The sequence below is a fragment of the Dendrobates tinctorius genome, unplaced genomic scaffold (assembly GCF_039654945.1).
Source record: "Dendrobates tinctorius isolate UK_male_01 unplaced genomic scaffold, ASM3965494v1 ptg000120l, whole genome shotgun sequence".
Lineage (NCBI taxonomy): Eukaryota > Metazoa > Chordata > Amphibia > Anura > Dendrobatidae > Dendrobates > Dendrobates tinctorius.
In genome coordinates, this window is record NW_027361788.1 from 30,826,735 (window position 1) to 30,848,800 (window position 22,066).

General features: G+C 48.9%; 1 protein-coding gene across 5 annotated transcripts in view; it reads left to right on the top strand.

Moving 5' to 3' along the window:
* Nucleotides 1-3,547: 3,547 nt before the first annotated feature.
* SNAPC4 (small nuclear RNA activating complex polypeptide 4) overlaps nucleotides 3,548-22,066 on the top strand; it is a 39,703-nt gene continuing 21,184 nt past the window's right edge. Inside the window, exons 1-16 of one of the 5 annotated variants that reach the window (XM_073541036.1) lie at nucleotides 3,548-3,648; nucleotides 8,002-8,186; nucleotides 9,103-9,137; nucleotides 9,282-9,413; nucleotides 9,503-9,628; nucleotides 10,374-10,452; nucleotides 15,144-15,225; nucleotides 15,739-15,843; nucleotides 17,344-17,416; nucleotides 17,800-17,964; nucleotides 18,485-18,632; nucleotides 19,305-19,411; nucleotides 19,932-20,026; nucleotides 20,336-20,430; nucleotides 20,513-20,604; nucleotides 20,846-21,484. In XM_073541036.1, the coding sequence (XP_073397137.1) occupies nucleotides 8,054-8,186; nucleotides 9,103-9,137; nucleotides 9,282-9,413; nucleotides 9,503-9,628; nucleotides 10,374-10,452; nucleotides 15,144-15,225; nucleotides 15,739-15,843; nucleotides 17,344-17,416; nucleotides 17,800-17,964; nucleotides 18,485-18,632; nucleotides 19,305-19,411; nucleotides 19,932-20,026; nucleotides 20,336-20,430; nucleotides 20,513-20,604; nucleotides 20,846-21,484 (2,106 nt within the window). In that variant the 5' untranslated portion in view covers nucleotides 3,548-3,648; nucleotides 8,002-8,053. Of the gene's footprint in view, nucleotides 4,077-4,125; nucleotides 4,188-8,001; nucleotides 8,187-9,102; nucleotides 9,138-9,281; nucleotides 9,414-9,502; nucleotides 9,629-10,373; nucleotides 10,453-15,143; nucleotides 15,226-15,738; nucleotides 15,844-17,343; nucleotides 17,417-17,799; nucleotides 17,965-18,484; nucleotides 18,633-19,304; nucleotides 19,412-19,931; nucleotides 20,027-20,335; nucleotides 20,431-20,512; nucleotides 20,605-20,845; nucleotides 21,485-22,066 lie in introns of those variants that run through there. The other 4 variants (XM_073541034.1, XM_073541035.1, XM_073541037.1 and 1 more) reach the window with 4 other exon arrangements.

Here is a 22,066-nt window from a genome sequence, read left to right on the forward strand (position 1 = left end):
TACAGGGGTATAATGAGGCCTCACTGTACAGGAGAGACCGGAGCGAGGAGCAGGGGTCTGATCACAAGAGCTGACAATCTGAGGAAACAGCAATGCTGAATAACAGTCTACACTGCGTCACTAGATCCTTATACAGGTGTATAATGAGGCCTCACTGTACAGGAGAGAGTGGAGCGAGGAGCAGGGGCCTGATCCCAAGAGCTGACAATCTGAGGAAGCAGCAATGCTGAATAACAGTCTACACTGCGTCACTAGATCCTTATACAGGGGTATAATGAGGCCTCACTGTACAGGAGAGACCGGAGCGAGGAGCGGGGGCCTGATCACAAGAGCTGACAATCTGAGGAGACAGCAATGCTGAATAACAGTCTACACTGCGTCACTAGATCCTTATACAGGGGTATAATGAGGCCTCACTGTACAGGAGAGACCGGAGCGAGGAGCGGGGGCCTGATCACAAGAGCTGACAATCTGAGGAAACAGCAATGCTGAATAACAGTCTACACTGTGTCACTAGATCCTTATACAGGGGTATAATGAGGCCTCACTGTACAGGAGAGACCGGAGCGAGGAGCAGGGGCCTGATCACAAGAGCTGACAATCTGAGGAAGCAGCAATGCTGAATAACAGTCTACACTGTGTCACTAGATCCTTATACAGGGGTATAATGAGGCCTCACTGTACAGGAGAGACCGGAGCGAGGAGCAGGGGCCTGATCACAAGAGCTGACAATCTGAGGAAGCAGCAATGCTGAATAACAGTCTACACTGCGTCACTAGATCCTTATACAGGGGTATAATGAGGCCTCACTGTACAGGAGAGACCGGAGCGAGGAGCGGGGGCCTGATCACAAGAGCTGACAATCTGAGGAGACAGCAATGCTGAATAACAGTCTACACTGCGTCACTAGATCCTTATACAGGGGTATAATGAGGCCTCACTGTACAGGAGAGACCGGAGCGAGGTGCGGGGGCCTGATCACAAGAGCTGACAATCTGAGGAAACAGCAATGCTGAATAACAGTCTACACTGTGTCACTAGATCCTTATACAGGGGTATAATGAGGCCTCACTGTACAGGAGAGACCGGAGCGAGGAGCAGGGGCCTGATCACAAGAGCTGACAATCTGAGGAAACAGCAATGCTGAATAACAGTCTACACTGTGTCACTAGATCCTTATACAGGGGTATAATGAGGCCTCACTGTACAGGAGAGACCGGAGCGAGGAGCAGGGGCCTGATCACAAGAGCTGACAATCTGAGGAAGCAGCAATGCTGAATAACAGTCTACACTGCGTCACTAGATCCTTATACAGGGGTATAATGAGGCCTCACTGTACAGGAGAGACCGGAGCGAGGAGCGGGGGCCTGATCACAAGAGCTGACAATCTGAGGAGACAGCAATGCTGAATAACAGTCTACACTGCGTCACTAGATCCTTATACAGGGGTATAATGAGGCCTCACTGTACAGGAGAGACCGGAGCGAGGAGCGGGGGCCTGATCACAAGAGCTGACATTCTGAGGAGACAGCAATGCTGAATAACAGTCTACACTGCGTCACTAGATCCTTATACAGGGGTATAATGAGGCCTCACTGTACAGGAGAGACCGGAGCGAGGAGCGGGGGCCTGATCACAAGAGCTGACAATCTGAGGAAACAGCAATGCTGAATAACAGTCTACACTGTGTCACTAGATCCTTATACAGGGGTATAATGAGGCCTCACTGTACAGGAGAGACCGGAGCGAGGAGCAGGGGCCTGATCACAAGAGCTGACAATCTGAGGAAGCAGCAATGCTGAATAACAGTCTACACTGTGTCACTAGATCCTTATACAGGGGTATAATGAGGCCTCACTGTACAGGAGAGACCGGAGCGAGGAGCAGGGGCCTGATCACAAGAGCTGACAATCTGAGGAAGCAGCAATGCTGAATAACAGTCTACACTGTGTCACTAGATCCTTATACAGGGGTATAATGAGGCCTCACTGTACAGGAGAGACCGGAGCGAGGAGCAGAGGCCTGATCACAAGAGCTGACAATCTGAGGAAACAGCAATGCTGAATAACAGTCTACACTGCGTCACTAGATCCTTATACAGGGGTATAATGAGGCCTCACTGTACAGGAGAGACCGGAGCGAGGAGCAGGGGCCTGATCACAAGAGCTGACAATCTGAGGACACAGCAATGCTGAATAACAGTCTACACTGCGTCACTAGATCCTTATACAGGGGTATAATGAGGCCTCACTGTACAGGAGAGACTGGAGCGAGGAGCAGGAGCCTGATCACAAGAGCTTACAATCTGAGGAAACAGCAATGCTGAATAACAGTCTACACTGCGTCACTATATCCTTATACAGGGGTATAATGAGGCCTCACTGTACAGGAGAGACCGGAGCGAGGAGCAGGGGCCTGATCACAAGAGCTGACAATCTGAGGAAACAGCAATGCTGAATAACAGTCTACACTGCGTCACTAGATCCTTATACAGGGGTATAATGAGGCCTCACTGTACAGGAGAGACTGGAGCGAGGAGCAGGAGCCTCATCACAAGAGCTTACAATCTGAGGAAACAGCAATGCTGAATAACAGTCTACACTGCGTCACTAGATCCTTATACAGGGGTATAATGAGGCCTCACTGTACAGGAGAGACCGGAGCGAGGAGCAGGGGCCTGATCACAAGAGCTGACAATCTGAGGAGACAGCAATGCTGAATAACAGTCTACACTGCGTCACTAGATCCTTATACAGGGGTATAATGAGGCCTCACTGTACAGGAGAGACCGGAGCGAGGAGCAGGGGCCTGATCACAAGAGCTGACAATCTGAGGAGACAGCAATGCTGAATAACAGTCTACACTGCGTCACTAGATCCTTATACAGGGGTATAATGAGGCCTCACTGTACAGGAGAGACCGGAGCGAGGAGCAGGGGCCTGATCACAAGAGCTGACAATCTGAGGAAACAGCAATGCTGAATAACAGTCTACACTGCGTCACTAGATCCTTATACAGGGGTATAATGAGGCCTCACTGTACAGGAGAGACCGGAGTGAGGAGCCGGGACCTGATCACAAGAGCTGACAATCTGAGGAGACAGCAATGCTGAATAATAGTCTACACTGTGTCACTAGATCCTTATACAGGGGTATAATGAGGCCTCACTGTACAGGAGAGACCGGAGCGAGGAGCAGGGGCCTGATCACAAGAGCTGACAATCTGAGGAAGCAGCAATGCCGAATAACAGTCTACACTGCGTCACTAGATCCTTATACAGGGGTATAATGAGGCCTCACTGTACAGGAGAGACCGGAGCGAGGAGCAGGGGCCTGATCACAAGAGCTGACAATCTGAGGAGACAGCAATGCTGAATAACAGTCTACACTGCGTCACACAGGGGGAGAATGAGGCTCTCACTTCACAGGCAAAGACCTAGAACGAGGACTGTGGAAAACGGATTTCTATTTAAAAAAAGAGCCGTTTAAAGAGCTAAAAGAGCCGGCTCTTTATGGTGAGCGGAGCCGAATGAGCCGAATCACCAAAAAGAGCCGAACTTCCTATCAGTAGCAACCCAGGACCCCAGCGCTGCAGTGCTAACCACTGAGCCACCGTGTCGGGGGTGCTGTGAGGGGCATGATGATGTTGGTGGGCACCATACAGGTTCTGCTGGCATAGTTTGGGTGTCACTCTACATTTAGGCGTCGTGGGGGTGTAAACACTAACCAGCGCCACTAGGGGCGCTTCTTCTGGATTGGGACGTTGGCTCAGCGAAATACGGCCCTCTTTCCGGCTTGGAGGACTGCAAATACTACTCCTACCATGCTTTGCCAGCGACTCGCTGGTAGTTGTACTAACAGATGCAGCTTCACCCCTGGTGTATTGTGGCAGGGTGAAGTGTAGCCTTGTCCAGCAGGACCAGGGACATAATGTAGCCTAGTAAACTGAACTGCAGTGTGCATTAACAGCCCCCATTCCAAGACTGGCGCCTGCGCAGTATGAAAACGGGAAAGTAGGAGGAAGCGGGACTGACACCTGCGCAGTAAGGTCAGTCACTGCGCCTGCGCAGTAAGTCGGTAAGTGTGGCGGAGACTGGCGCCTGCGCAGTAAGTACTATGTCGTCGGTTGTGTGGGACTTGTAGTTGGTGTACTGCCTGTCTGTCCACACTGATGGTGGACGTTGTGATGTAGGTGGTCAGGAGGGAGCAGCTGGGGGTTATTGTACATGACAAGTTGGGCGCAGCATATGCGGACTATCTTTACAGGGGCACATGGTGGTATTGAGGGGCCCGCACACAGTTCAGTGTCTTGCAGTATTGGGGTGCACTGCACGCAGATCGGTGCCTTGTAGTATTGGGGTGCACTGCACACAGATCGGTGTCTTGCAGTATTGGGGTGCACAGCACACAGATCAGTGTCTTGTAGTATTGGGGTGCACAGCACACAGATCAGTGTCTTGTAGTATTGGGGTGCACAGCACGCAGATCGGTGCCTTGTAGTATTGGGGTGCACAGCACGCAGATCGGTGCCTTGTAGTATTGGGGTGCACAGCACACAGATCAGTGTCTTGTAGTATTGAGGGGCCCCGCACACAGTTCAGTGTCTTGCAGTATTGGGGTGCACTGCACGCAGATCGGTGCCTTGTAGTATTGGGGTGCACTGCACACAGATCGGTGTCTTGCAGTATTGGGGTGCACAGCACACAGATCAGTGTCTTGTAGTATTGGGGTGCACAGCACACAGATCAGTGTCTTGTAGTATTGGGGTGCACAGCACGCAGATCGGTGCCTTGTAGTATTGGGGTGCACAGCACGCAGATCGGTGCCTTGTAGTATTGGGGTGCACAGCACACAGATCAGTGTCTTGTAGTATTGAGGGGCCCCGCACACAGTTCAGTGTCTTGCAGTATTGGGGTGCACAGCACGCAGATCGGTGCCTTGTAGTATTGGGGTGCACTGCACGCAGATCGGTGCCTTGTAGTATTGGGGTGCACTGCACGCAGATCGGTGCCTTGTAGTATTGGGGTGCACTGCACACAGATCAGTGTCTTGCAGTATTGGGGTGCACAGCACACAGATCAGTGTCTTGTAGTATTGGGGTGCACAGCACACAGATCAGTGTCTTGTAGTATTGGGGTGCACAGCACACAGATCAGTGTCTTGTAGTATTGAGGGGCCCCGCACACAGTTCAGTGTCTTGCAGTATTGGGGTGCACAGCACGCAGATCGGTGCCTTGTAGTATTGGGGTGCACTGCACACAGATCAGTGTCTTGCAGTATTGGGGTGCACTGCACGCAGATCAGTGTCTTGCAGTATTGGGGTGCACTGCACGCAGATCGGTGCCTTGTAGTATTGGGGTGCACTGCACGCAGATCGGTGCCTTGTAGTATTGGGGTGCACTGCACGCAGATCGGTGCCTTGTAGTATTGGGGTGCACTGCACACAGATCGGTGCCTTGTAGTATTGGGGTGCACCGCACGCAGATCGGTGCCTTGTAGTATTGGGGTGCACCGCACGCAGATCGGTGCCTTGTAGTATTGGGGTGCACCGCACGCAGATCAGTGTCTTGCAGTATTGGGGTGCACTGCACGCAGATCGGTGCCTTGTAGTATTGGGGTGCACTGCACGCAGATCGGTGCCTTGTAGTATTGGGGTGCACTGCACACAGATCGGTGCCTTGTAGTATTGGGGTGCACTGCACGCAGATCGGTGCCTTGTAGTATTGGGGTGCACCGCACAAAGATCGGTGCCTTGTAGTATTGGGGTGCACCGCACGCAGATCGGTGCCTTGTAGTATTGGGGTGCACCGCACGCAGATCGGTGCCTTGTAGTATTGGGGTGCACAGCACGCAGATCAGTGCCTTGTATTGGGGTGCACAGCACGCAGATCGGTGCCTTGTAGTATTGGGGTGCACCGCACGCAGATCGGTGCCTTGTAGTATTGGGGTGCACAGCACGCAGATCGGTGCCTTGTAGTATTGGGGTGCACAGCACGCAGATCGGTGCCTTGTAGTATTGGGGTGCACCGCACGCAGATTGGTGCCTTGAAGTATTGGGGTGCACCGCACGCAGATCGGTGCCTTGCAGTATTGGGGTGCACAGCACGCAGATCGGTGCCTTGTAGTATTGGGGTGCACAGCACGCAGATCGGTGCCTTGTAGTATTGGGGTGCACAGCACGCAGATCGGTGCCTTGTAGTATTGGGGTGCACCGCACGCAGATCGGTGCCTTGTAGTATTGAGGTGCACTGCACGCAGATCGGTGCCTTGTAGTATTGAGGTGCACTGCACGCAGATTGGTGCCTTGCAGTATTGGGGTGCACCGCACGCAGATCGGTGCCTTGCAGTATTGGGGTGCACCGCACGCAGATTGGTGTCTTGCGGTATTGGGGTGCGCTTAATACTAGATACTGATGTACTGTTTGGGGTGTGCTATGTATAAGCCATACATTTGGGCTTGCTGTGTTTTGGGGTGCATTGTTATTAACCTATAGGGAGCGCTGTTTGATGATGAGCGCTCAGACACAACGAATGATTTATAGAAATAAAATTTATTACAGTTTTGCACCATTCTACTATTCCTTGTGTTTCACTCCCTGGTCATCTGCATGGTCTCTGCAGTCAGAGAGAAGAAACATTCTTGTTACCATCCATGACCTGTACAAAGCTGGTACTTGCCACAGCTGAGGGTCTGCTACAGTGTGCACCAACAAGAAACCGGCATTTACTGACTCCTGAAGAATGGGGGATCTCTGCCCAGCTCTGCTCTTTTCATTGTGTATGGCAATGGGGGGATGTCTGCCCCCCCTCTGCTCCACTCATTGCGTATGGGACTGGGGGATCTCTTCCCCCCTCCGCTCCATTCATTGCGTATGGGATTGGGGGATCTCTGCCCCCCTCCGCTCCATTCATTGCGTATGGGATTGGGGGATCTCTGCCCCCCTCCGCTCCATTCATTGCGTATGGGAATGGGGGATCTCTGCCCCCCTCCGCTCCATTCATTGCGTATGGGATTGGGGGATCTCTGCCCCCCTCCGCTCCATTCATTGTGTATGGGACTGGGCGATCTCTGCCCCCCTCCGCTCCATTCATTGTGTATGGGACTGAGGGATCTCTGCCCCCCCTCTGCTCCACTCATTGCGTATGGGACTGGGGGATCTCTGCCCCCCTCCGCTCCATTCATTGTGTATGGGAATGGGGGATCTCTGCCCCCCTCCGCTCCATTCATTGCGTATGGGATTGGGGGATCTCTGCCCCCCTCCGCTCCATTCATTGCGTATGGGATTGGGGGATCTCTGCCCCCCTCCGCTCCATTCATTGCGTATGGGATTGGGGGATCTCTGCCCCCCTCCGCTCCATTCATTGTGTATGGGACTGAGCGATCTCTGCCCCCCTCCGCTCCATTCATTGTGTATGGGACTGGGGGATCTCTGCCCCCCTCCGCTCCATTCATTGCGTATGGGATTGGGGGATCTCTGCCCCCCTCCGCTTTATTCATTGTGTATGGGACTGGGGGATCTCTGCCCCCTTCCGCTCCATTCATTGTGTATGGGACTGCACATGCCCACCTGCTGCTCCATTCTTTCCCCATGGGGATTGTGGGTGCTGCACACTTTGCTTTTTATGGCAGACGCATAGAGAATAGAATAAACGGAGCGGCGTGCAGCAGGGAGACAATCACACGACTGAGCTCAATATATGCAGGTTATGCGCCCGGATAATATGGATTGGGTGACAGTGCTGGGGCTTGTGACTTCCCTATATATATAATGTATGTATATGTCTCCTTTGCAGCACTTCTTAGTGCAGACTCCTCATCAGTTTCTTCTTGGAGCTTTCCTGCTGCAGGGCGAGCCAGCCGGGCAGTGCATTGTGGGTAATTCATGCTAATGAATGCAGATGGCAGGCCGCCCCTCCTCCAGCCGCACATTGCCAAGAGCTCTCGTTTGCTTCCTGCAATTTGCATACGGTGGCCCAGAATGCATCTCTGCTTCCCTTACAGTGAGAGAAGGTCCGTGTGTCAGGAAGCCTGCAGCTCGCTGAGCTCCAGCACCATGTCCGGGGCTGAAGACTTGGATGCAGCCAGAGACCAGATCCAGAGGGAAATCGAAGCCCTGGAAAGAAGTTTGGGTCCAGACGTTTCATCCATCGATGTGATCGTGTCCGGCAGTGACGACTCCGACGACGGTAGGCGGCTCGTATACTTTGTAGTCTCCTTTGTATAGAAAATCCCAAATAACCACCGATACTATTATATAATTATCCTTCGAACTTCCAGGGGCCATACGGCTGTGTATATATATGAGACCACCCCCCAGTGCGGACCTGCTGGGGCAGGAATGGGGGGCACCAAGGCATGGTTATGGTGATACCAAACTGATGTTTTTTTTCTCTTTTTTTTTTTTTTGTTCTACTAATTTAAAAGTAAAAATGTCGCAAAAATAATAACTCGCTTCAGTTGCCGTATTCTGAGAGCTATAACGTAGGTTTTTTTTTGTTTTCTTGTCTTTGTTTTTTTGGCCAATAACAATTTATCACTGCTGTTATTTGCAGTATGAGCTGTAATTTTTGTAATTAAAGTTTTGGAGTCCGTACAACTTTTTTTTATTTTTTTTTTTTACCATTTTTGGGATGCAAAGTGATTTAAAACAGCGATTCTGTCGGTTTACTTTTTTTTTTCTTTTTGCATTTTTGACAATCGCCGTATGGGATAAAATAAGAAAATAATTTAACGGTTTGGACAATTATGCATGCGGCGAATATTAAATAGTTCCTTTTTTCTCTTCAATATTTGCAATTTGAAAAAAGCAGAGTGAATTTTTTTTTTAAGTCCTGTTTGGGGGAGGGTCTATGGTATTTTTTCTTTTTTCATTTATTTTTTAGCAGTCCCCTTAGGGAACACTTGACCTCCCATATAATCCGCTGGTATTGCCGTCTGTTGTATCATCGCCAGTCTCCTGTATAGGTGGGCTCCATAATGGGCTAACATGACAGACATAGGGGCCTTCATTAGTGTGCAGGGCAATCATGTGGCATGTGTCAGAGCATCAATGATGGTGTTTTATAAAGTGATCCAACCAAATTTTTTTTTCTTTTTTTCTAGACTATTCTGACACTTTGGATGACGACTTTGAAGCTGTAAGTTTGCATTTTGGACCTGACCTATCTGATCAGCAAGTTAAACTTCGCTTGCACGTTACATTTTTTTTGCTATACTTGTTAATGATGATTTGTTTGATTTTATTTTTTATTTTTATTTGTATTTTTTTTCTGTAATTTTAGGATGAGTTGGTCCTGGAGGATGGCAGTCACAGAGCAGAGATGTGTCTGCAGATGAACCTGGTGTATCAGGCAGTTTTACAGGAGAAGCTCCAGGAGGTGGAACTTCTCATCTCCCAGAATAAAGTGCAGCAGGTACAGGGGAGGGGGTGACATTTACATCCCACCTCCCTGTAGTTCGGCAGGTTGGGGATGGTCACTTTCACCATTCTCATCTTTTTTAGGAAGAATTGCTCTGGGAACTTGCTGGTCGGAAAACTCAGCGGCTCGGATGCACAAAACCTTACCCTTCAAATCTGTCCACTGGCCATTTCTACAAGCCGTACTTTAAAGATAAAGTCACCGGAGTTGTAAGGGATTTTTCATTTTCAAAAAATAATTTCCACAATTTTGGGACACAGCCGCTTGGTATTGTTTTTCTGACCTTTTTATCTATTTATTTATTTTTTTTAGCTTTGTAATATTCCAAAAGTTTTTTCTATATATATATATATATATATATATATATATATATATATATATATATATATATTCACGTCCTCATTTAGTCGTCCCAGACGGAGCATGACACAAGGAAGTAGTCCCGGAGCTCCTGTGCGGTTGTTGTGACATGTGACCCCGGCGCTCAATCAGCGCTGGCGTCACTGTCTCCGCCTTCGGACAAATTGAACAGGAAGAGGAAGTCAGAGATCAGCTGCAGCCGGGACATTTTTTTTGACAGAAGGTGGAGACAGTGACGCCAGAGATGATTGGGCGCCGGGGTCATGTGTCATAATACCGCTTCACAGCCCCTAGGAGGGCGAGTGCCGACACCGCGGGAATGGCACCAGCATGGGAGCCAAGCGTGTGGTACGAGGAGTTGTCCAAGTTGGCATAACCTTTGGATTCAGAAGGGTTTTCCTAGTAGTGGACATCCCTATTAAGGAACACGAGACAGTTGTCATGCTGCCCCTCTTCAGGTTCACTGTTTGTTCCTTCCCTAGAGGGCTCCTTTAAACAGATCCAAAGTTCCCATCACTGTGAAACTAAAGGTCTGAATCTAGAGAACATGGTAAAAATATTGAGAATTCCTTTTTTTTTTTTTTTTTTTTGCAGGGGCCTCCAGCTAATCCGGAGATGATAGAGCGATCCTCTCATATTGTGAAAAGCTTTAAAGAATTAGCCAGTAGAAAATGTAAGTTGTCTGTGTCCAGTATATGGAAATATACAAACCTGGGCGAGTCTGATTCTAGTTTTCCTCCATCCTAGAGGCCACAGTGTCATTTGCCTCATGGATTACATTGTTGGCTATTTCTGTGGCTTCCACATACTGCTCTGCCGCTTCTCGGCCTTTTGGCTAACATCAGTTGTAGTATCTATTCTTATTGTCAGGTTTGGCTCTGCCTGCAGATTGTGGGGGCAAATGTACTAATGCACACTGAGTGGAAAATTTGGGGTGTACATAGGGTGGATCCTATTGTCATTCCATCAGGTGACCCCCAGGATTGGAGCCATTGAGCTAGTTTGAGAGCCAGGGGTGCAGAAGTGCTCTGGAGTGCCCTGAGGACTACTCGGGATGCAATTTCCTGAATGGTTTAGGAGGTGTTTGGGGTCATGAGGTCGTGCCTGCACCTGTGACCCCCTCACATGGACTAGACTGGCTGTCTGTTCCACTGCTTGGAGCAAGATGGACTTTCCAGAAACTTCAACAATCCCTGTCTCCCACCTTCTGTGCTGGGGGGACAAAAGGAGGGAGATTAAGGGATCATATTAAGGGCTTCTGTCCTTTTGGATCTCCTCTTTGTGCACTGTTTTTGTGTGGCAGCATAATCTCAATGTATAGGTGCATACCCTGCAGCCTGTCAATCACCGGCGTATAGGACGAGGGAGGCAGGTGGCGCGCTCTATAATATACAGTGTGTGTGTGTGTGTGTATATACATATATACAGCCTCGTACAGCGTCGGACTGGAGCACCTTGGGCCCACCAGAGAAAATCATTCTCGGGGCCCACTATGTAGCTGCATAGAAATAAATACAAGGCCACCAACTATGCGATATAACACGCGAATATCAGGGTATAACATAAGGTAGTACACGTCTTAATGATATAGCAGGGGTTGGCGCCCACATTTTGGTTCAAACGCAATGATAAATGTTCCCTGGTGTTTATTAACCACTAGGCCAATGTGCTATAGCACCAGTGTAGTGGAGGGGATTTTATGACATCTCATCTCATCTATACACTGAGAAAATCCACAGTGGGAATTGACCGATGCAGTTTTAAAGGGGATCTGTCACCCCATTTTAGCCCTATCAGCTGCCGGCCCGCCATCAGGGGCTTATCTACAGCATTCTGTAATGCTGTAGATAAGCCCCCGATGTAACATGAAAGATAAGAAAAAAGAGTTAGATTATACTCACCCTGGCGTTCGGTCCGGTCTGATGGGTGTCGCGGTCCGGTCCGGCGCCTCCCCATCTTCATACGATGATGTCCTCCTCCTTGCTTCTCCCTCGGCTCCTGCGCAGGCATACTTTCCCTGTTGATGGCAGAGCAGAATACTGCAGTGTGCAGGCGCTGGAACTCTCTGACCTTTCCCGCGGCCTGCGTACTGCAGTACTTTACTCTGCCCTCAACAGGGCAGATATAGTACGCCTGCGCAGGAGCCGAGGGAGAAGCAAGAAGGAGGACATCATCGTATGAAGATGGCGAGACGCCGGACCGCGACACCCACTGCCCCCGCCCCCCGGTGAGTATAATCTAACGTGTTTTTCTTATCTTTCAGGTTACATCGGGGGCTTATCTACAGCATTACAGAGTGCATTACAGAATGCTGTAGATAATCCCCTGATGGCGGTGGCCGCAGTTTAGCATTAAAGGGAATCTGTCACCCCATTTTAACAAATTCACCACCGATTTCATCCTTTGCAATACAAAGAATCAGGTCAGTGGTAAAGGTGCGACATTACATAGTAGTAAATGTAGCAATATCTGCACAATGTCTGTGTAGATGGTTTTGCTGTTAATTTGCTGTTTGATTTCTGCAGCAAATACATTATGTGAATGCCCCTTCTTCTAGTGGTGGGGGGTCCTAAATCACTTATATCTGACATTGGAGTAATATCAAAAGAGTTTTCCCTCACATCCCCCCATTTACTTTTTACAGAAATCTCTCTGCCACCTATAAGACCATAACGTTTTATGAAGAGCCTCAGTTTGTTAGTAGTAGGGAAAGAAAAGTTTTAGTCAGGGGTGATAAAGGAGGAGAGGGGCTCAATCAGGGTAATACAGGGGGAGCTGGCGCAGTCAGGGGTGATAAAGGGGGAGAGGGGCTCAATCAGGGTAATACAGGGGGAGGTGGCGCAGTCAGGGGTGATAAAGGGGGAGAGGGGCTCAATCAGGGTAATACAGGGGGAGGTGGCGCAGTCAGGGGTGATAAAGGGGGAGAGGGGCTCAATCAGGGTGATACAGGGGGAGGTGGTGCAGTCAGTCAGGGGTAATATAGTGAGAGGGGCTCAGTCAGGGTGATACAGAGTGAGGTGGTGCAGTCAGGGTGATATAAGGGGAGGTGGCGCAGTCAGGGTGATACAGAGGGAGGTGGCGCAGTCAGGGTGATACAGAGGGAGGTCGTGCAGTCAGGGTGATACAGAGGGAGGTGGCGCAGTCAGGGTGATACAGAGGGAGGTGGCGCAGTCAGGGTGATACAGAGGGAGGTCGTGCAGTCCGGGTGATACAGGGGGAGGTGGCGTAGTCAGAGTGATACAGGGGGAGGTGGTGCAGTCATGGTGATACAGGGGGAGGTGGTGCAGTCATGGTGATACAGAGGGAGGTGGTGCAGTCAAGGTGATACAGAGGGAGGTCGTGCAGTCCGGGTGATACAGGGGGAGGTGGCGTAGTCAGAGTGATACAGGGGGAGGTGGCGTAGTCAGAGTGATACAGGGGGAGGTGGCGCAGTCATGGTGATACAGAGGGAGGTGGTGCAGTCAGGAGTAATACAGTGAGTGAAAGCCTCAGTCAGTGTGATACAGGGGAGATGGTGCAGTCAGGGTGATACAGGGGGAGGTGGTGCAATCAGGATGATACAGGGGAAGGTGGCACAGTCAGGGTGATACAGGGGGAGGTGGCGCATACAGGGGGAGGTGGCGCATACAGGGAGATACAGGGGGAGGTGGCGCAGTCAGGGTGATACAGGGGGAGGTGGCGCAGTCAGGGTGATACAGGGGGAGGTGGCGCAGTCAGGGTGATACAGGGGGAGGTGGCGCAGTCAGGGTGATACAGAAGGAGGTGGCGCAGTCAGGGTGAGACAGAGGGATATGGCGCAGTCAGGGATATACAGGGGCGAGTGGGTGCAGTCAGGGGTGATTCCGGGGCGAGGGGATGCAGTCAGTGGTGATTTTGGGGCGAGGGGCTGCAGTCAGGGGTGGTTCCAGAGGAGGGGGTACAGTCAAGGTGATTCAGGGGTGATTCCGGGGCGAGGGGTGCAGTCGGGTGATTCCAGGGCGAGGGAGTGCAGTCAGGGGTGATTCCGGGGCAAGGGAGTGCAGTCAGGGGTGATTCCGTGGAGAGGGGGTACAGTCAGGGTGATTCAGGGGCGAGGGGGTGCAGTCATAGGTGATTCCGGGGCGAGGGGGTGCAGTCAGGGGTGATTTCGGGGAGAGGGGCTGCAGTCAGGGGTGATTCCGGGGGAGGGGGTACAGTCAAGGTGATTCAGGAGTGATTCTGGGGCGAGGGGGTGCAGTCAGGGTGATTTAGGGGCGAGGGGGTGCAGTCAGGGGTGATTCCGGGGTGAGGGGGTGCAGTCAGGGGTGATTCCGGGGTGAGGGGGTGCAGTCAGGGGTGATTCTGGGGCGAGAGGGTGCAGTCAGGGGTGATTCCGGGGAGAGGGGGTGCAGTCAGGGGTGATTCCGGGGGAGGAGGCACAGTCAGGGTGATTCAGGGGCGAGGGGGTGCAGTCAGGGGTGATTCCGGGGCAAGGGGGTGCAGTCAGGGGTGGTATAGAGTGAGGGGTGCAGTCAGTCAGGAGTGAAAGGAGAGATGATGTAATGGGGACCTGATTTATCCCTAAGTAACTTAGCCCATCCCCCTCTCTCTCCCCAGACTATCGGCCCCCCATTTACACTTACTTTTAGGCTGGCAGGGGGCCCTCATTCAACCATTGCAGCTGTAGTAGGGAGTCATCTATCTCCCTCTGCTGCTTACACTGTGGGGGAGGGGTGTTATTGATTACAGCAGCTCATTACCTGAGCTGTGCTGTACGGCTGGGGAGAAGAGGACACAAACTTAAGCTAACACTGATTAGCTGTGCTGCAGCCAATCAGTGTCAGCCTTGCCAAGAGCTGCTCCACTCTCTCTGCTTGCTCATCGCAGCGAAGAGCAGTAACACAAAAAGTCATCAGGACACAAGAGCGCTTACTACTTACAAATAGTGCTCCCCAGTCTGCAGCAGCCGAACATGTGACCCCGCCCGCACTGGTCTCTGAGCAGCTCTGAGCAGTGAGCTGGGAGTAGTGGTGGTGACGTCACGCTGGGAGGAGTCCTGCTCTGGGCTCCTCCCACAGAGCAGTGAATATTAATTTTTCTTTAGTAGCGGGGACAGCAGAAGCCGCCTTCTGATTCCTGGCACCCCCCGCTGCTCCGCTGGCACCGGGGGGGCCCCCATAGCAGCTGCCCACTGGCTGGGGGCCCCTGGACAACTGCTGGCCTGTATGCCAGCAGCTGCCTATGCTTGGGCCAGTCCGACCCTGGCCTCGTATACTATGTGTCCAGTCTATTCTTTGCACCTGTTAGCCAAATGTCTCAACATTTCTTTATTTTCTGCAATGTGACGTCGGAAAGATTTCTGTGTTTAATGCAGGACCCTAATCTAATATTTTGCCCACCATACAGGGAGGAGTACAGATCATGAAGAGTTAAGAAAAGCAGTTTTGAGTGATAGTTTAGAAAAGATCCTTCATCCCAAATTGTCCAAGTAAGTTCCTTCAGCTCTAGCCATCAAGTGTGCGAATTTCAGACCCATGTTGACTGTACGTGTAAAGGGGATTGTCCCATAAAAAACTTGGATTACTAGATGTATGACTAATTGGGGGTCCGACCCCAGGGACCCTCACTATTCACAAGAACAGTTCCAAAGCAGCCTGTATGTTTGGAAGGGTAATGACCATGTGTGACTGTCCATTCACTTTCTGTAGGAGTGGTGCTCGCACTTGCTCACTACTCCAAGCACTTCATGTGGATCGGTGGGGGTCCCAGTGCTTCGTCCATTGATCATACAGTCATCACCTTTCCTGTGGATTTTATGTAAGAGACAAATTATTTTTGTTTTCCTCACGCACTGACAGATATCGTCTCCAATCCCATTTATGATAATGTCCGTTTATGACTGTTCTGATTGGATTCTGATTAGCTGAAGGATTGAGGATTTGGGAATCCAAACTCATTTTTACAGCATGTTTTGTTACTTTATGTAACTGTTTCCTTTTAGGCTGGCATATCTGCAGCACAAGTGTGACACCGCAAAATGTGACACGGACAAAAAAATGATTACAAAGCAGATCCGGGAGGTGGAGCAGGAGATCAGTGCTGTCCAGTAAGTTACTTATTTTGCTAACATTTTTAGAGTTGCACAACTCTACATTTGTTTCGATTTTATACAAAATTCTACAACTCATCCAGCAAAAAACAAGGAATATAGATGTAAAAAATATACACATTATGACTGTCAGAATGCAGATTAGCTCGTCTTTATACAACTATTGAGGCTGCTCCAAAGGAACTGCACAATATGGAAAAAAGGATTAGTTATTGAGTTTGTTTTTTATTTGGCCCCATTGCCACCAGTGTATAACATCCGGTCCCTCGCCCCTGGTGTATAACCTCCGGCCCCCGCCATGCCGTCTGCCTTTACTAACATGTGACAGAATGGCTGGTGGTGCAGAGCTTACTGCTACCAGCGCGGTCCTGTAACAAGTCCGATCATGACATTTCTTTCGCCTAAATCTCCCCCATCACCTGTGAGTTCAAATTTCCTCTGGTATTAACATCAACATGAACACAGCGCCCCCATCGGGAGCTTCTTGGCAGAGCAGCTGCATGCAGCTTTACATCACCAAGCTCAATGCCAAGTGTCGGATGGAGTGGTATAAAGCTGCTACCAATGGACTCTGGACGAGACTTGTTCTGTACAATGACTGATCACACTTCTTTATCTGACGTCTGATGGACGAGTCTGTGTTTGGAGAATACTTTACAGATGGTGGAGGAGGATAACTCTAGGAGATTGTATTCAGGGGGCGGCCTCGGCCCCTTAGTTCCAGTCATAGGAAATCTTAATTCTTCAGCACAAGACACAAGGCTTCAGCTTTGTGGGAACAGTTTGGAGAAGACTCTTTTCTGTCCCCCATGACTGTGCCCAGTGCACAAGCTCCATACAGACATGGAGGGGGGAGTTTGGTGGAAGAACATGAGCGGCCGCACAGAGCCCGGACCTCATCCCCATCCAAGAGCAGAGATTGTGACCCTGGCCTCTCCCCCAACATCAGGGTCTGACCCCACAAATGCCCTTCTGGATGAAGGAGCAAAAATGCCCACAGACTCCTCCAATATCTTGTAGAAATCCTTCCCAGAAGAGCGGAAGCCGTTATACCTGCAGAGGGGCGACTCCATATTATATCTATGGATGTAGGAGGTGAGAAAAGCCCCTGTAGGTGCACAATATGGATTATAGGTGAAGGTGGGATGTGGGGGGCACTTTTTTTTCCATATAGTTATATGCAGTCAGTCACAACTTTGCTTTTTGAAACATTTTTAGGCACAGATGACTGAGCTGCTTTTCTGAACATAGCCTATGGGCAGTAGTGGCGCTGTTTCTGACTTAAAATATTCAAAAAGATTGTGTTCTGTGGTTTTCCGGCTCTGAGTCAGAGCTACCAGAGATGCCATACAAAGCCGGATCTTCAATGATAGGAAGCGTCAAACATTGCAAATTCCTTACATAGTGCTGTATTGGCGACATAGATATGTATTCCAAAATCCTTTTTTCTTTTGAGATCTTTTTTTATTAGATAAAAAAATTTTTCTTTTTTTTCAGCCAACTTCCAGAGGAAACGCTGATAGGGGAGAGAACCGACGATCACGACTGGGAGAAGATTTCTAATGTCAATGTAAGCGAGCCTGAGGCTTCTGTCCTTAGATGACCATCTTGGTAGTCGGTAAACCCTATTATACGCCTACGTCAGAGGAGAGATGGGTATATGTCAGAGTTGCCTGCTTGTGGGGACACATGAAACGGAGGCTAATAGGGAGGCAGACCTGTGAAGGGGGTTTCATCAGTGCTGGATGGGAATATACATCTGGGAATACCTTGTATTACTGCTTGTGATGGAGCACACTGAACTGTTTTGTTCTGTTGGACATTTGTGTAATCCAGGAGAATGAACGTGTCCGTCTTATAATTGGGGCACGTGGAGATCCAGTCACTTGTGTGGGCGACCGATTACTGCTCCGCAGTAGTGATGATCTGACATTATAACATCTCTCTTCTCAGTTTGAAGGCGTCCACAATGCGGATAGGCTTAGTAAGATGTGGAAGAACGATCTGCACCCACACATTAACAAGGCGGACTGGGGAGAAGTGGAAATAAAAAAGTTACAAGAAATTGCACAGGAACACAAATTTGTCCACTGGGAAGTAATAGCCGAGGAGCTCAGGGTGAGTGTGTTACCATCACATCCGGGTATGAGTCCAACATCTACAGTAGGTGCCTGCGTTCCCAGAAATGCGATAAAGCCCCATAGTACATGGACTGAACTTACATCGCAATACCTGACTCCACTGGCATATATATGTATAACTCTTTACATCCAAGAGGATAAATTTCAATGCTTGATTAGCAGTCCGTCAGACTGTTTAAAAAAAAAAAAAAAAAAGATTTAGGTTTTAGAAGTTGTCTGGTGTCTTTCACTGCCGCACAAATAGGTGAGGGACTCTGATGACATCACATTTGCACTCGCCTGCAGGGACGTATAGATGATCACCAGGTATCATGCAGCCATCCTATTCACTAGTACAAGACGTGCACAATACCTGGCGATCGTCCATATGTCACTGCAGGTACGCACTGACGTGACGTCATCAGAACCCTTCACCACCTGGTGCGGAAGTGATAACACCTGTAAAGTTACATAGACTACAAGTTTTTTTCTGATGCCTCATGTGTAACTTCTTGCAGACAGGGAGAACTGCCTTCCAGTGTCTACAGCAGTTCCAGCTCAACAATAAAGATTTCAAAAGGAAAGAGTTCATTAAGGAAGAAGATGAGGTGCTGACACATCTGGTGCAGAGGATGAGGGTGGGAACGCACATCCCTTACCACAAGAGTGAGTGTTTTACTCCTTTATCTCCATAAAGCCATGTAAACTCCAGTAATCTGGCATCCTTTGGGGTTCCAGGTTATCGGATATTCCTAATATACATAGTCAGTGGTGTGGTAGTATGGCTTCTGAAGAACATGCTGCTGGTTTTGATCACCATTAAACAAGCTGACCATCTAAACTCTATGGGGGGGGAGTTCCTGACTCTCTGAAGGAGCGGGATCTGGCATGCTTATATACAATACCATCCATTTGCTTTCCGAGGGTTCTGGCAGTGTTGGCGAGCCTTTTGTGCTTGTTTGCAGGGAAGCTGTATGGGCACATTAACATTAGAATGTGTGTATATTAATAATATGGGCATTCCTACCTTACATTGACCATAGGCATTAGATGGTTATTGTACAGCCAACAGCGATTTCTCCAAACTCCATCGTGTACAGGAACATTTGGCTTGACTAAGTGTTTTCAACAAAAAAAAGGAAAATGCCACTGCCATACGGCTGTAGGAGCTGCTTATCGCGCCTAAAAATAAAGTGATCTGGGATTCTTCCCTTCCTTACCTCCCGACATCATCTCTAGGGGTATAGTCATAAGGCTACATTGGATGGTCACCCCCAACTAATGTGTATAGAGGTCCTCTAGGCGGTAATTGGTATCTGATGATGTATTTTTTTTCAGTTGCCTATTTCATGGAAGGCAGGAACTCCATGCAGCTCCTTCATCGCTGGTCAAAATGTCTGGATCCCTCTCTGAAGAAGGGATACTGGAATAGAGAAGAGGATAAGGTGAGGCTCAAAACCTGGAAAAAGCTGGTTACAGCTTGAATATGTGAGATTGGCACCAAGGAGCCAGTATTTTATGCAGCATTACATCATTTATGAAATCTTTTCTGGTCTTAATATATTGACATTGGTTCCCACCATTGGAACCTGTCCTGGGCACGGGGTCCCATGGCGAGTTGCTCAACAGTGCAAAGGTGGCCGGGAATCCCATGCAAAAACGAGACCACCTCTCCACCGACAGAAGCACTTTTCAGAGCCCCATTCTTGAGATAGATGTTTGGATCCACATCTACTGTACATTGTCAGCATACCCCGTGGGTATGCCATTAATGTACGAGATGGGAATGCCTCGTTAATAATAATTTTCAATGGCTGGAAAACAGATATGCCACAACATTAGATGAGAATATAGGCTATGCTGTAACATGAGTATGGGGGGATCCCACCTAAGAGGCCCCTGAGACTCAAGGGGCTGAAATCTCGGAAGTAATTTAACTCCTTTTTATATTTACAATTTCTTTAGTTGTTATTAAAAGCTGTGGAGAAATATGGAGCGAAGGATTGGTACAAGATTCAACTAGAAGTTCCTGGAAGGAGTGATACTCAGTGTCGGGAAAGGTCAGTGTTCCTTTTTTTTAAAAAAACCCAAAATGAATTTTCCAATTGTTCGTTGAGAGGGTTCACAAATCTGTCTCTCATGGGTGGGATTGTGATATCTAAGAAGCATCTTCAATTGATGGACTGATCAGTAATAACCAGTCGTGGGTCTTGACCTGAGCTCATCAGCCCCATAGGTCCTAACAGATACTGGGTGGAAGCCACGAACAATAATACATTGGTGGTAACCTAGACCAATGATGTGAGCTCAATGGTGGTCCAGCGGGTCCCTTCACATCATGAGTTCTGGTTATCTGATTGTTCTTTCAGGTACGTTAAGACTCTTCGTAAAGATGTCAAAAAAGGCCATTGGAGCGAGGAAGAAAAGCAAAAACTCATTGAGTTGATTGAGAAGTACGGCGTAGGTGAGTTAGTGACCCTAACGGTCATACACTTGTATCTGCACCCGAACTTCATTTATTTATGTTTCTTTTTTTTGTCCTACAGGTCATTGGTCTAAAGTAAGCAAAGAGTTACACACTAACCGGACCGGGGCCCAGTGTCTGAGCAAATGGAAGTCTCTTACGGGGTATTTCAAGGTATTATATTTATAGGTCATTGAACCCCTTAGGTCTCCTCTGTTTTTTTTTTTTTCCCTCTCCTGACTACTGCTTATAAAAGCCTGTGGTTGTCACAGTGTGTCAGAAAGTTAAATGCTGCTGGCAGCAGTTCTTCCGTGCGAATCGTGGTTGCTGGCTTTAATAATTACACCCTTGAGGTTTTTTTCTTTTACTTTGGTATCAATTATTTACGTGCCTTTATGACTTTTTTTTTTTTCAGAGACTAAGACGAAAAAGACAGCAAAATAGAACAACACCAAAAAGAACAGCACCGCGGAAAAGGCCACAGAAAAAACCACAGGAAAGGCTGCAGAGTATGATTCAGCATGAAAGACCACAGTATACAGCACCAGAACAAAGACCACAGTACACGACACCAGAACAAATACCACAAATCATAACTCCTAAGATAAAAGAAGAGGAACTGAGTGAAGATGACTTCAGTGATATCAGCAGTGACACTATCAGCAGCTACATTAGCAGTAGTAATAGTAATACCACCAGCAGTAGTAGTAATGTTAGCAGCAGCGGGAGTAGTATTACCACCAGTAGTAGTAGTGAAGACGACGATGACTTGAACGACATGTCTGACGAGTCTGACATTGAAGAGCGAAGAGCAGCCACCAGATTTCTAGAGTCGATGCCTGATTTGGAATTATGGGTTCCCAGGAAAGAGAACCAAGACTTGCTTCCAAAAAAAGCCGCTCCCCATTCTGCTACTTCAAACTGTTTTAGAATACCCCGGTCTGCAATGCGTGGAAAACGAGGAAAATATCAGTTCAACACTATACTGAAGGGTATCGCTTACCCGCCATCCACAGACACCATCACAGAAAATCCTCAGAACATCCTCTTAGAGGTAGGTTTTTTATGGAAAGGCAATGTGGCCAGAAGGTTATTATTGAGCCAATAGTCCCAGCAGGGATCAACCAAATCCACCGCAATCTCATTGTATATTGTATTGGTGCAGTACACTATGGGTGTCAAATGCAGAGTCTGCTCCTGACACTTGCTACATCTTTCCCTCCACATCAGCCCTGATAAGTCTTTCTTTACTTGGCTGCAGAGCTGACGTGCCATCTACACGTGACCGCTGCAGGCAATCATATCAGCAATCTATCTCATGTAGACTGCACATCATCGCTGTGGCCATGATTGTGCACGCTTGTCATCTAGCACGTAACGTAACGTAGCGTCATCAGCACCGGATACGTTTTTGAACACTTGCTGCCTGGTCTTCATCTACAGACTGTAGTTTATTTCTTGGGGCTCCCAGCAGTTGTTTTTAGTGGAAACACAAAAATAATTTTCCATAACAGAGAGTGCTGCGGGGACACCAGGCGCTGGAGCATTGGGGGATATAAGTAGGTGCATATTTGTATTCTGCTCCATTTGAGACCTCTTAAAGAAAATGGAGACCTGGAAAATCCTTTGCACTTGT